This window comes from Canis lupus, chromosome 15 (genome assembly GCF_003254725.2).
Source record: "Canis lupus dingo isolate Sandy chromosome 15, ASM325472v2, whole genome shotgun sequence".
Taxonomy (NCBI): domain Eukaryota; kingdom Metazoa; phylum Chordata; class Mammalia; order Carnivora; family Canidae; genus Canis; species Canis lupus.
This window is the reverse complement of record NC_064257.1, coordinates 49,641,896-49,655,197: the sequence shown is the minus strand read 5'-3', so window position 1 is coordinate 49,655,197 and position 13,302 is coordinate 49,641,896. Positions and strand designations below refer to the sequence as shown.

Here is a 13,302-nt window from a genome sequence, read left to right as displayed (position 1 = left end):
ATCTCTGGCATTTAAAAAAAAAAACTGCTTAGCAACAAACAGTTGCTAGGGGAAACTCATAAGTAGCTGAAGACCAGAAAAAATCTCAGCTGCCATTCAGAGCCACAGGTGTCCAGGGCGCGAGAGCGTATTTCTCCTTCCTCTCTTCTTGGGGACAGGCCGACTCCGCACTCAGAGAGTAGGAATTTCTCAGATTAACTAAGACAATGTGTCATGCTCTTCTCTCCCAGCCACTTCCCCTGCCTCAGTCTACCCACCCCGCTCCTCCTGAGTTTCCTGACTCCTTCCTGACTCCAAGAACGAACTGCCGTCAGTCGGGTGCCTCAGCTCCAGGCCGGTCCCGCCTGCAATCCCCTCCTGACCGGTGACCTTCCCCTCCGCCTCCCCGCCAGCTCTGCCTCCGTGTCCCATCGTTGTGTCTGGGCTCTGGCGACAGTCTTTCTATTTTAGCAAAGACTAAAATGATTTTTAATTTTCTTCCAACAGTACAGAAGTGCAAGATAAAGAACAGGCTGCCTCCCGGGGGGCAACCCCCCTTGACTGACTCGGGTGCATCTTCCAGAAGCGCTTTACATACGTAACAAAACAGTAAGGGGACTGTCGTTAAAGGCAATCACTAATCACCCACCACGTGCCTGGCAATGTTCTAAGTGTTCGACGCTTTTCACGTGTCACCGGACTTGGCTGTTCCACAGGGCCCTGCGGCCATCGTTACTTCTCCCCCCTTCACAGGGAGGCGGGGCGCTAAGTCGCAGCCACGGTGGAGCCCGTCTGTTTCCAGTGCTGCTTTTCTCACCCAACACAATGTCCTGCCTCCGTGTGTGTGTGTGTGTGTCCGTGTCCCGGTTGGTTTTCTGGTGGGCTGTTTTTGTTGTCGTTTTGCCCAGCGTTCTCCACACAGCGTGAAGAGCTGCCTCCCTCACCTCAAGGCCCGAAGCTACTCCGTCGCCTTGGGCGCGCCCTCAGCAAAAGGGCCTCCCACTCCCGGACACCTGGGGTGTTTCCGACCTTTCTCTATCGTAAACACCACGGCGGTGAACATCTTGGCGCCTCCCGGTACGCGGGTGGGAATACAGCCGGCGAAGCGTTCCGGGGAACGGGATGACAGCGAGAGAGGTTGCTCTCGGGGCAGCGGCCTGCCCCCGCCGAGCTCTCCCCGCGCCCCTCCAGGCTGGCCTTTCGAACACAGACCCCCCCCCATCGCCTGCCAACCAAACACTCCGGGGGTTTCTTCAGCGCCAGCAACACAAGGCTCCTGTTCCTCAGCTTAACCCAAGGCCGCCCCCCACCCCCACCCCCAGAAGGTGGCACCAAGCAAGCTCTCTGGCTCCCCCCTCAAACACTCCACTGCCTCACACCTCACACGACTGGTGCCCTGTCACTCACTCACTCACACACACACACACACACACACACACACACACACGTGCTGTCAGGCTTCTTTGCTTTCTGCCTGTTGTTTCCTCGGCCTGGGCCGCCCTTCTCGGCCACTTACCTGGTGGCTTCTGTCCACCGTCTGTGCCCCTCCCGCTCCCCCTGCCGGGCCGCGTCATGCAATCACTAAGTGAGCACAACTCTGTTGATGTCTCCCCCGAAAGTCGGAATTCCTTCCTTTTTCTGCCCTTAGTATCTGGCCTAGAACCTATCAAAAATTAGGAGATCAAGCAAACGTTACCAAAGGCACAAACGACGTTAATTAGATCAACGAAATGGAATGCTTGGGTTCTGCCGCGAAGCAGATGCATTCAGTGGAAGCAGGATTCCACGGGGAGACGAAGTCAAGCCGACCGCTTCAGAACACACAAGTTTGGAAACTACCAGGTCTATATACACAGAAAGAGGAAAACGTTTCCTGAAGCCGGGTACAAATTTCAAAGGAAGGGAAAAAAGCAAGGTTTTACTTAAAATTACCTATATGTATCAAAAAACTCAATGTTACATTTTGTTGGTTCTCAGGTGTATCTTATGCAAAATACTGATATTATTAAATAAGGTGCTGTGTTGGCATTTACTTCTTGCCCTAAGCTATACTTTGTTTCCTCAATCTACATATTTCCCAGGGATGAAGCTCCTTTACAAGAAAGCTGGCATTCTAAAGAACCACCGCATCAGCCCTGGGTGGCCTCCCATCCAGGAGAGCCCTGCAAAGTTGGGATTTCCAGCTGGTCAGAGTCAATGGGGCAGGCCCCAGGCCAAACGGGGTGCAGGCCCCAGGCCAAACGGGGGTGCGTGCCAGGTTACTGGTGCTTTCCCTCCACTGAGCTCTCTGGCCCTCCTGCAAGGCAGCCGGGGCCCTCGTGCTCCCTCCCCTCCCCTCCCCTTATCACCTGGGAAAATTTGAGATTATCTAATCCTTACTTATGATTGACTGACTGATTGAATTTTAATTAAAACCCATTCACACTGAAACGTTACCTCAACTAGAACCTCAAGCCTTTTAATTGTGGAATTAAAAGCTTTCTCCCTCTTTAAATAAATTGTCAGCCATCAGTAAATAGCTGAATAAATCCTGGAGGAGGGTGGAAGAGCTACTTGAAATCACATTAAGCCAACCGGGCTGGACCAGGAGATAATGTGGTTTCTTCTATTTCGGGTGACCCCAAGCAGGTGGAGTGTGGCCTAGACTCCCCACACTGCGCCTGTCTGCCAGAGAAGGGCAAGGCTCAGCTGAGGCTGTGGGAGTGGGGCGGTGGGGGGCTGCCCATAGTAACAGCGCGCACGCGCGCACACACACACATACACACACACTCCCCACGCCCAGTATTTCGCTCGGTCCTCACAGAGGCAAGCAACAGTGGAGGACCTCACAGCTGGACGTGCTAGAGCCAGGATGCCCTCACCCCCCCAGGCCTGACTCAAGGACCCTCTGTGAAGCCAGCTCCTAATGGGCCCTCCCCTGCTGCCTGAACACAGTTCAGGGGTCCCAGCCCAGCCTCCCCTGACTTGGACCAGCACCCTGTGCCAGTTTCCTCTACCACAACTGACAGATTCCAATTTTACTGGCCAATATTCATTGATATTTTCTACCATAATTCCTCAACTCCATCCACTTATGTAATATCCCATCCTCCCCCTTTGGCTCTTACAGGATTTCTACCTGTTTAGGGGTGTATCCCTGGGGCACACCCATTCTCTGGCAGAGTTACATGTTTACGTGGGTCTATTCTACTCCTTTGCGGATAAAGATTCCGTGATTATCTGAACCAAGCTCCCAAGCAAAGGCGTAACTAACGCCAGGGGCCTCTGCTGTGCGTGCATACACAGCTACATCTATGCATCGGCCATTCTGAGCACCCACCGTGCGCTCCATTCACCGTTCAGCTGCTGGGGAAGAGCAGAGAACAATCCAACGCCGGCGCCCTCGTGGAGCATATGTTCTCATGGGGGAAACCATCATTTTTTTCATTACACTTAAAAACACATGCTATGGAGAAAAAGTAATCAGACTAAAGGAAATGAGGCTATTAAATAATGAGTGGATTTTTTGGTGTGGTTTCATCAGCCCTATTATTTTATCACACACGTAGCAAAGGAAGTAGTCAGCTGTGAAATGTATCCTCTGATTGGCTGGAAAAAAAAATACTGCTAAAACAAAAACGAAAAATAAAATAAAGACTGCTAGAATGACAAGATAAAATGAAAAATGAAACCACTCCTCTCTGCTCTTTACAAAAACACTTTTGCCCGTCTGCTAGCACACTGGCAATGCTCCTTACCTCCACCTACCTCACTCTCCTGCACATACTTTCAAGAGCAGAAATCAGAAAGCAGTTCAAGACCATCACCTGTGAACGGGGTGCTCTGAGTCCTCACGGGATGGTGCCTGGCAAAGGCAGTCTCATCTCTCGCCCCAAACGGGGATGGCACGGTGTCCGCGGTCGGGGTTTCTGCTATAAACGAATCGAAGTCGTCCTCCTCCTCTTCGGGGGCCTTCCTCCCCGGCTCTGCCTCCTTTTCTCCTTCACTCTCTTCTTCCTTTCCTCCTTGCTCTTCCGGAAGATGCAAGACATCGGCTGAGGGGAAGCTCTGTTCTATGAAGCCCTCGGTGCCAGAATCCAGCTCTTTGATGATCTGGTCATACTGGGCGATGAAATCCTCACCCCCTGGGTTACCGACCACCACGTCTGACTTGTGTTCTTCCTCAAAGAGGGAAGGTGCTAGCTCACAGCTTGACCCTAGGGCTACTTCTGGCTCATCTTCTTGGTGGGGTTCCTCGGCCACATTTTCAAACAGGCACGAGCTGCCCCTATCCTGTTCCTCCTCTGAGTCGGTTTCTGACTGAGGGCTGCTGGGCAGGGGGCCGTTGCTCAGGGGGGGGCCCCGAATCTCGGCCGGGGTGGAGGGCCCTGCGCTTCCGTCCTGGGAGCTCCTGGCATCCTCCGAGTCCTTCTCAGCACACAGCCTGTACACCATCACGTCATCCTGAAAGTCAGACTCTTCAATGTAGGACCCTTTAAAGAGCAGGATGGCGTTCTTCTTCATCTCTTGGATGTGTTTGGGGGGATCAACCGGTGCGGGTGGGCCCGAATTCTCCAGATCATCGTAAGGCCCCGGGGAGCCCACATCTGCCCCCGAGGAGATGCCCGTGTCATAGCTGTCATCCCACTCCAGCTCTGTCTGGCTCTTCTCCTTTCTTGAAGCCAGCACAGGGCCTGTCTTCCTGGGGAGCTGCTGCGGGAACCCGAGCACAGGACAGGCCGAGTGGACAGCACTGTCCTCTGTCAGACTCTGGAGAAATGTCTCGGGGTCGGGGGAGTCTCCGTCATACAGGGCAGACCAGACTCGGCAGTCCCTCATGCAGCGGAGGATGTTGGTGTGGGCCTCCCACAGGTACTGCAGGTAGCTGATGTCCAGGGCTTTGCCATACTCCACGATGCAGGCCGACGGGGAGAACGCCTCCGGCAGGGGCTGCTCCGTGGTCCCTGCCACCGGAAGCAGAAATGAGTCAGAATGAGCCCCTTTCTAACCCTTACAAGGGGTGAGGGAGGGGACAAATGTGGTGGACACGGATGTGACACACTGGGGTGCTAAGATTTTGTCTCCCCAGCTACTTTGGTTCTAATCATTTCTGATTAAATGATCTCTGAATAATAATATTTTTTTTAAAAAGGTTAGATTTTAAGAAGGAACTCTAGGGGGTGCCTGGGTAGCTCAGTGGGTTAGACTGACTAGTGGGTCAGACTAGATTTCAACTCAAGTCCTGCTCCCAGGTCCCAGGATCTGCTTGAGGGTCTCTCTCTCTTGATCTCCCTCTGCCTTTCCCCCTGACCTGCTCATGCTCTCTCTAAATAAATAAATAATCTTAAAAAGGGGGGGGGATGCTAAGAACAGAAACTCTACCCTCATAGAAGGAATGGAACCATAGACAGAGGAGCCCTAGAACGCCACCATTTCTTCAACAGAGATCTTCTACGGCAGGTGTTTAATCAACACGATCTAACTACTCCTCCCAGCAGCCCTAAATGGCAGATAGCATCTTCTCGGTTTACAGACAAAGAAATTGAGGCTCAGAGACAAAAGATTACCCAATTGGTCAATGGCAGAGCCACAACCCGAGCACAGGCTATCTGCTGTCAACCTCTTCTTACTTCATTCAGTGCCACACCTTTGCAAGCCTCTTTGTCTCTTCCTCATCTCAATTTCTACCAGGCCAGGCCAGAACTGGAGATTGCATCACCTGCCTATGCAACCGTCCCTCCACTAGGGCACCTGTCCCCTGTAAGGCAACCCCTATGGTACCCAGGTAGACAGGATAACGTTGTTTGGGGGGAGATAGCAGAATATGGACTGGAAACCCCAGGGTCGGTCCCAGGGCCACGCTCTTTCCTAGTGGCCCTAGAGCAGAAGAGTGGAAAGAATGTGGAATTTGGGATCAGAGGACCTTTACCAGAGCTGTGTAACCCTGAACAAGTTAATTCCTCTGAGGACATTTCCTCGCCTATAAAACAGAAATACTACTTTCTTCAGAGGATTACATGTAATAACGGAGAAAGAGCGTGGCACGTTGCGGGCACTGGGCAATCATTTATTCAACTTAAATTTTGAATTCTGCAGCAAGGTCAGCCCTAAAATCATTCTTGGAACAACTTTCAGTAAATAAAAAAGACATCAATTTTCAAAGAGGTTCTGAAAAAATCACTCTTGGTAGGAAAACAGAACATAGCCAGAGTGGTTTACCTAATAGGAGAGTATTTTTAAAATAAAACATGTTCTCCTGCCACATAAATTATTAATTTCCATGATACACTATATCTTTAAAGAATCAACACAACAACCTAAATTTCTAGCAATTACATTTACATCAGACACCCTGATATTTTCTTAGTCAAGAAGCCCAGCTCTTAGACAAAATATACTTTATCTAACAGGATGGTACCTGGGTAGACAGAATGACATCGTTTGGGAAGAGCTATCAGAATCTGCATAGGAAATCCCGGGGTCAGTCCCAGGGCTAGACTCTTTCCTAGTGGTCACAGGTCAACCAGAAGCTCCCTGGGGTGAAACAGCCTTCTGACCACCAAAGATGAACAAACGCCCCCTGTTCAGCTGCCTGCCAGAGGGCCACGGCTGATATAGGGGACCATTTACATTCTACTTGTGTAAGATCAACTGTAGCTGGCAAACGGCACAAGCACTCTGACACCTATTAAAAAAAAACAAAAACAAACAAAAAAAACCCAGAATATTTATTTTTTAAAAAATCCTCAGTAGGCCAATCAAATGAATCAGATCCTGCTGCCCTACCACTAATTTCAAGTTTCACCAAGATATATTATCGGCAGGCAAGCATCCACAGATGAGTCATTTCAGAAATTAAAGTAAGGGCCAATCCTGTCCTCGCTATAACCACCTCCACACCCCCACCCCCATTTTGCTTAAAAAGACACGCTGGGGGGCAGCCCGCAGCCCGGGGGGCTCAGCGGTTTAGCGCCGCCTTCGGCCCAGGGCATGATCCTGGAGACCCGGGATTGAGTCCCACGTCGGGTTCCCTGCATGGAGCCTGCTTCTCTCTCTCTCCTTTCTCTCTTTCTCTCCCTGTGTCTCTCATGAATAAATAAATAAAAATCTTTAAAAAAAAAAAAAAAAAAGACACACTGGTGCGCGTTTTCACATAGGTACTCCGAGAGAGCCTACTTAAAAATAAGGGTCCGGGCACACAGCCGGGTGACTGGTGGGCATTTTACTACACGGGGCACAAAGCGTCCGAAACCCCTGACGAGGCAGGAGACGACCGCCACCCCGCCACCCCGCCACCCCTACGAGAAATGGGATGCCCGACGTTAGTCCCTGTCTGCCCGAGGAGACCCGGAGCCCAGGAGGGACGGCCTCTGCCCTCCCCGCGCCCCGTGACCCGCTAGCCAGTCCCTTCACCTGAACCGCCGTGCGTGCACTTTGACCAGAGGATATAATCCCTCTCTTGGCTGCCGAGCGTCAGGGTGATCCCGCTGGAGCAGCAGACGGGGGTCAGGGCCAGCAGCTTGGCCGCGGACACGGAGTAGCAGTCCCTCTCCTTCACGGCCCACCTCTGGCTCAGCATCATGTGGTTGCAGGGGATCAGGTACCTGGAAGGACGGCAGGGCTTCACCCTTCACCCTAACACCCGTCAGGGGGTCGGGGCCCTTCTTCGGCGCCTCCTCCCTGCCTCTGCCTCCCGGGGCTTGTTCCCCGCTCCCCGCCTCACGCGGCCTCGTCATCCCAGAAAGCCCTGCTTCAGCGTCACACTCCCGGCCCCTGCCGAGGCAGTGCCACCCAGGGCCACCGTTACCCCCGCGTCTGCCCCCTCCGCGGGCCGTGCTCCACAGCAGGGCCCCCGGGAGCACCTTCGGTCTGGGCGCCCAGAGACGCCGCAGAGACCTGCCCCGGCGCCAACCTCCCGGCCTCACAGCTGCCCGGGGGGGCACGTGGTGGCTACAGGCGCCCCGGCCGCCACTGCCCAGGCGGGGTCAGGGACAGTGGGGGGACAGTGCTCCAGACGCCGGCAGGGGGCCCTCCAGTGCAACCTCGGTGCTGACTCTATTTACCTGGAGATACCGGGTGGTCCCACAGGTTAAGGGTTCAGCGCCACGGGACCGTCCCCCCACGTGCGCACGCTTCAGAGGACAACCGCAAGCCCGGGTTATCACCTGTACTTCTACCTGCTGCAAATCGGAGGATCCAACAACCTCCCTGGCTATCAATTAATATGCTGCAGTGGCTCAGGGACCTCAGAGAAACCTTTTATTTATGGGATAAATAAACCTTTTATTTATTATAAAAGGATAGAACTCAGGAAGGGTCGGGAGGGGATGCGCAGGGAAGGGTGCGGCTTGGGGAGGGCCCAGAGCTTCCGTGCTTCCTCCACGTGTGCCACTCTCCCCACAGCTCCACGTGTTCAACAACCCAGAAGGTTTCTGAACCCAACCCTTTTCGATTTTTACGGAGGCTTCACTACAGAGACACGGTTGATTAAGTCACTGGCCCCTGGTGACTGATTTAACCTCCAGCCTCTCTCCCCTCCCTGGAGGTCAGGGGAGTGGGACTGAGCTCTAACCCTCCAATCGCAGGGTTGGGTCTCCTGGCAACCAGCTTCCATCCTTGGATTTGGGTCCTAGAGTTGCCTCATTAACATACCAAACACCTTCGTTCCTCTCACCACTTAGGAAATGCCAAGGGTTTCAGGAGCTCTGTGCCAGACACAGGACATAAAATATGTGTTTATTTTATAAATCACAATATCACAGTGGCCAAGGACTCACCAAGGAGCATTGGGCCCCACTTCACACAAACCACTTTTAGTTGGTGATCAAAAATATCTTAGGATCGCTCTGAACCTAGAGACAAGAAAATGTGGGCAATCGTCCCTGACACTGCTGGGGCACGTCAGTGGGCTTCATGGGTAGAAAAACGTTGGTTTAAACGGCTTACTTTCTTAACAGGGAGCAAGGCTATACGGTTTCTTTAAACACAGATGGAACAAAGGGGATGGAAGTGCCGCACCAGGGCCAAGTGTCACGTGTGTGCAGAAGCCAATTCCAGAAGACCCAGAGCCCTTCTACGAACCACCACAATCTTCAATAAACCAGAACGTTTTTGTTTGTTTTCAGCTCCTGAGAAAGAGGCAGTGCAGATGAAACCAGCTATGACAAAGGATTCGGTGAGAAAGATAAAGGTACCACTTTCAGGGCATGTCTGGAGGCTTCGAAACAACTGCTGCACGTCCCCTGTTGCTCCACACAAGGAAAACCTACATAGACACAAATGGCTGCCCGACCGCCAGAGCCTGAGTCAAGGCAGAAAAAAGACTGAATTCTTTTTGGGGTGCTTTACCCTAAAGGTCTCAATAACTTTCAAGGTATGAAATGACAAACTCGCCGCTCACCCCCTTCCATTCTCAAAAAAAAAAAAAAAAAAAATAGGGCAGCCCTGGTGGCCCAGCGGTTTAGCGCCGCCTGCAGTCCAGGGTGTGATCCTGGAGACCCTGGATCGAGTCCCGCATCAGGCTCCCTGCATGGAGCCTGCTTCTCCCTCTGCCTGGGTCTCTGCCTCTCTCTATCTCTCTGTGTCTCTATGAATAAATAAATAAAATCTTAAAAATAATAATAATAATAATAACCACACCATTCTTCAAGGACCATCAGGGGTCCTGGCCTCCTCTCCCCTCCCCCCACCCACAGGCACACGGTCCACACACACCTGAGGCCTGAACCTGCTATGGCCAAGAGGCAACAGACCCCGCTCGTCTGATGCAATGGCCTCTACTTTCAGAAGCTGGGGTGACTGGAAAGCAAAGATCATAAAAAAACAAAAGAGAGAGAGAGGAAAGGAGAGGACAGTATGGAAAGGGGTTAGGTCTGAGGTCATCCCTGGCCCAGCCTTGGGGTCTTCCATCCGAACGCTAATAGAGAAGAAGCAGAAGCTGTAGGTAGAAGATAAAGGAGCTCCCCCTACAAGGGTCTCTGTGAGCCCAGACGCTTTGGTGACAGGCTTTGGTGACAGGGAACGATGCAGAGGAGAGAGGCTCCAGCCTGTCTGCACACAGCACAGCTCCCGCCCTGAGGGCACGGTTGGGGTGGAGGGAGCCAGCGCCAACCCCAGGGGGCCTGCCGGAGGGGGTGACAGATGGTTCGTGACCGTGGAGGGGGTGACAGATGGTTCGTGAGGGCGCGGTAGGACCCCTCCCTAAGACCAAGCTCTCAGCTGAGGGGTGGGGGTCGGGAGAAACTACTAGGTGGTGGTTAATATGAACTGTCCTGCTCCCACAGGCTGGCGGGGCCCAGGGAGACTCAGGTTATGCACGATTCACTGTCTCCTTACTCCGATCATTATTTGAAAAATAAACTGCTTCCATGCTTTTGCAGACTGCAGGAACTCGGGGACCTACAGCTCAAACCAAGCACGTTCCAGGATTTAAGTTAATATACATAGGTGTCTCCTCTTTGTTTGAAGTATTTTTTAAAAAGATTTTATTTATTTATTCATGAGAGACAGACAGAGAGAGAGAGAGAGAGAGAGGCAGAGACAGAGGCAGCGGGAGAAGCAGGCCCCATGCAGGGAGCCCGTGGGACTCGATCCCGAGACCCCAGGATCACACATCAGGCTGAAGGCGGCGCTAAACCGCTGAGCCACCCACGCTGCCCTGTTTGAAGTATTTTTTAAAATGGAACACTGGATCAAACCTAATAAAGCTATTTATCAAATACCACCAGTGAGCAGCTTGAAATCAGACTAGAATAAAGAGTTACAGGGAATCTGCCACTTTGCCAACACATGTTTTCAGGAGAAACTAAGGATTTTCTTCTGAGTAACAAATAAACAGAGTTTCCCCTATAGGTTAAAGGAAAGGTTCTATCAAATTGAAAATGGGGAGTCGGTTCAGATGGATAATCTCCCCCCACCCCCGCCACCTTATATTCACAGCAGTACTTCAAGTATGCCTCAGTAAAGAAGGATTATCCCAGAGGGAAGAGGGAGAAAACCATGCATTGACCTTCTGTCTTCCCAACATTTACAGGGAAAGATTAGGAACAGAATGAACGTCAGAAGCTGCCCTAATGTCAAATATCAAAATGAAGTGGCTGTCGATTGCAGAAAAATCACTCAGGAATTTAGTAGAGGTGTTTGTCATCAAACCATCTATTAGTTTATACTACACTTACTCTGTTTGAGGGTTTTATTTAAATTCGGGAAGCAGTAAAAATAAATCAGAAACAAATCAATGTCTACTTTTAGAGATCCAGATTACTCAAAGCCATCCTACGATACAGCAGGAAACAATGATATTGTGCACTGTCCCCCCTTCTGCCATTACCTCCCCAACCAACCCTCAGTAGCCCTGGGCCTACTGTCTATTTTCCTGGATGTCACTCATCGAAGTAAATCATCATCGCTTCTGAAATTGTTCAATGACAGGTAATCAATAGGGAAGCACACATATTGCCTACTGCTACGCTGACAGGCAACACAAGGGGAACAAAGCAGTGAGGTAAGTACAATGAAGTAAGAGAGGTACTTCTAGGAGATGGTGAGAACCTCAGTAATGCACCAACAGGCAAAATTCTACAGAGCAACATCAATACATTTCAAAAGATTGTTTTTCAAAGATATTCTGACCATATTTCTCCTATTCATCTTAACCTAGGCTGGCTTGCCTTTTGGTTTTTCTTTTTTTCTTTCTTTTTTTCCTTTTGCACACTCCTCCAGACTCCTAACTCCCATAAAGGTGGAAATGTTCCTGAAGTAGATGCGTAGCTTCTCTTGGAGCAAAACATCCTCTATCTGAACACAACATGCAATGCAATTCAAAAATCTGACAATGGACCAGGACTTCTAGGGGAAAAAAAAAAAAAATGCCCTAACCACAATATTCAGAAATGGCACTCAAGGTATAAAGCAATTTAAATTTTGCTTCAAGGAGCTTGTGTGGTGCAGTCAGCTAAGCATCCGACTCTTGATTGCAGCTCAGGTCATGATCTCATGGTTGTGAGAGGGAGCCCCGCGTCAGACTCAGCATGCAGCACAAAGTCTGCTTGAGATTCTCTCTCCTTCTGCCCCTCCCCCCCACAAAAAAATAAAATAAATCTTAAAAAAATTTTTTTTTTTTGCCTAAACTGGCAAGTGCCAAAAACACGGGGTGATCTGTCACTTTCCCACTTCTCGGCATCTCCTGCCTGCCTTTGGCCTGTTGTACCTCACATCCGTGGAGGCAGAGAGGCTCTCCTTGGCTTTTACCCACTAAAAGAGCCTCTCTTTTTGGGTTCCTTATTTCAACTTACATTTCCTGATATTCTGCTAACTGAAAGAAACATTATCAGTTACAAATGGATTATCACTTTGAAATATCAATATTTAAGAGTATTTGGATTGCAACAAAAATTGACATACAGTGATGATTTATCACCTAACAAAGAACTTCATTAAACGGACTCACAGAATCTTGACTGCTCTGCTGCCTCTAGAGCTACAGGTTTATCATGCACATTCGAACCACCACGGTGGCAACAACAGAAAGGATAGATCACAAGCCAGGTTTTTTACGTCCCTTCAGATAAAGTTTAAATGACTAGAAGAACAAGGATTTTTCACTGTCCTTGCTTGTGTACAGATTCTAAATCAGGAAAGACAATGTTTTCATTAGTTTAAAATGTATTTTCCAGGAAATCCTCTTCCCTTAAATTTGTATAGTACTTTACAGTGTTTAAAACATTTTTCACAGATAACCGCCACAACTGATTCTCCCAAACACCTTATTATGAGACAGAAACTAAAAAACCACAATAGGTCAAGTTGAGCCAGCAGTTCACTCTTGCTCCAGTGGGATATGCTACACTTTATCATATTAACTGCCATCGTCATTGGCTTGTCATATTTTTAATCTCTTTATCTCTTTTTGCTGCAAATTTAGTAACTTTTTCAATCTATCTCCTAGTTCATTAATTCTCTTTTAATCTATGTCTTACATGCTATTTACCCAAACCGTTGATTCTTCATTGAAATAGTTTTTACTTCTAAGAGCTCTGGTCAGTTCTTTAAATCTGCCTGTCATTTTTCTATGATTATTAAAATACCATATCTTTAGCAGAAAGTAACAAGTGTTGGCAAAGATATGGAGAAACTGGAGCCCTTGTGCCCTACTGTGGGCACATAAAATGGTGCATCTATCATGGAAAACAGAAAACATGTAAAATAGACTTACCATATGATTTAGCAATCCCACTTCTGGGTAAATCACCCAAAAGAACTGAAAGTGGGGTGATGAAGACAGGTATCTATACTCTTATGTTTACAGCAGCTACGAAGTAGAAGCAACCCAAAAGATCCATCGAC

General features: G+C 49.8%; 1 protein-coding gene across 7 annotated transcripts in view; it reads right to left on the bottom strand.

The window, feature by feature from the left end:
- Window positions 1-13,302, bottom strand: part of FHIP1A (FHF complex subunit HOOK interacting protein 1A) — a 233,138-nt gene that overhangs the window by 16,764 nt on the left and 203,072 nt on the right. For all 7 annotated transcript variants that reach the window (XM_035698860.2, XM_035698864.2, XM_035698865.2 and 4 more), the window contains 2 exons: window positions 7,372-7,562; window positions 3,786-4,922 (listed from right to left, as the gene is read on the bottom strand). In XM_035698860.2, the coding sequence (XP_035554753.2) occupies window positions 3,786-4,922; window positions 7,372-7,562 (1,328 nt within the window). The remainder of the gene's footprint in view (window positions 1-3,785; window positions 4,923-7,371; window positions 7,563-13,302) is intronic.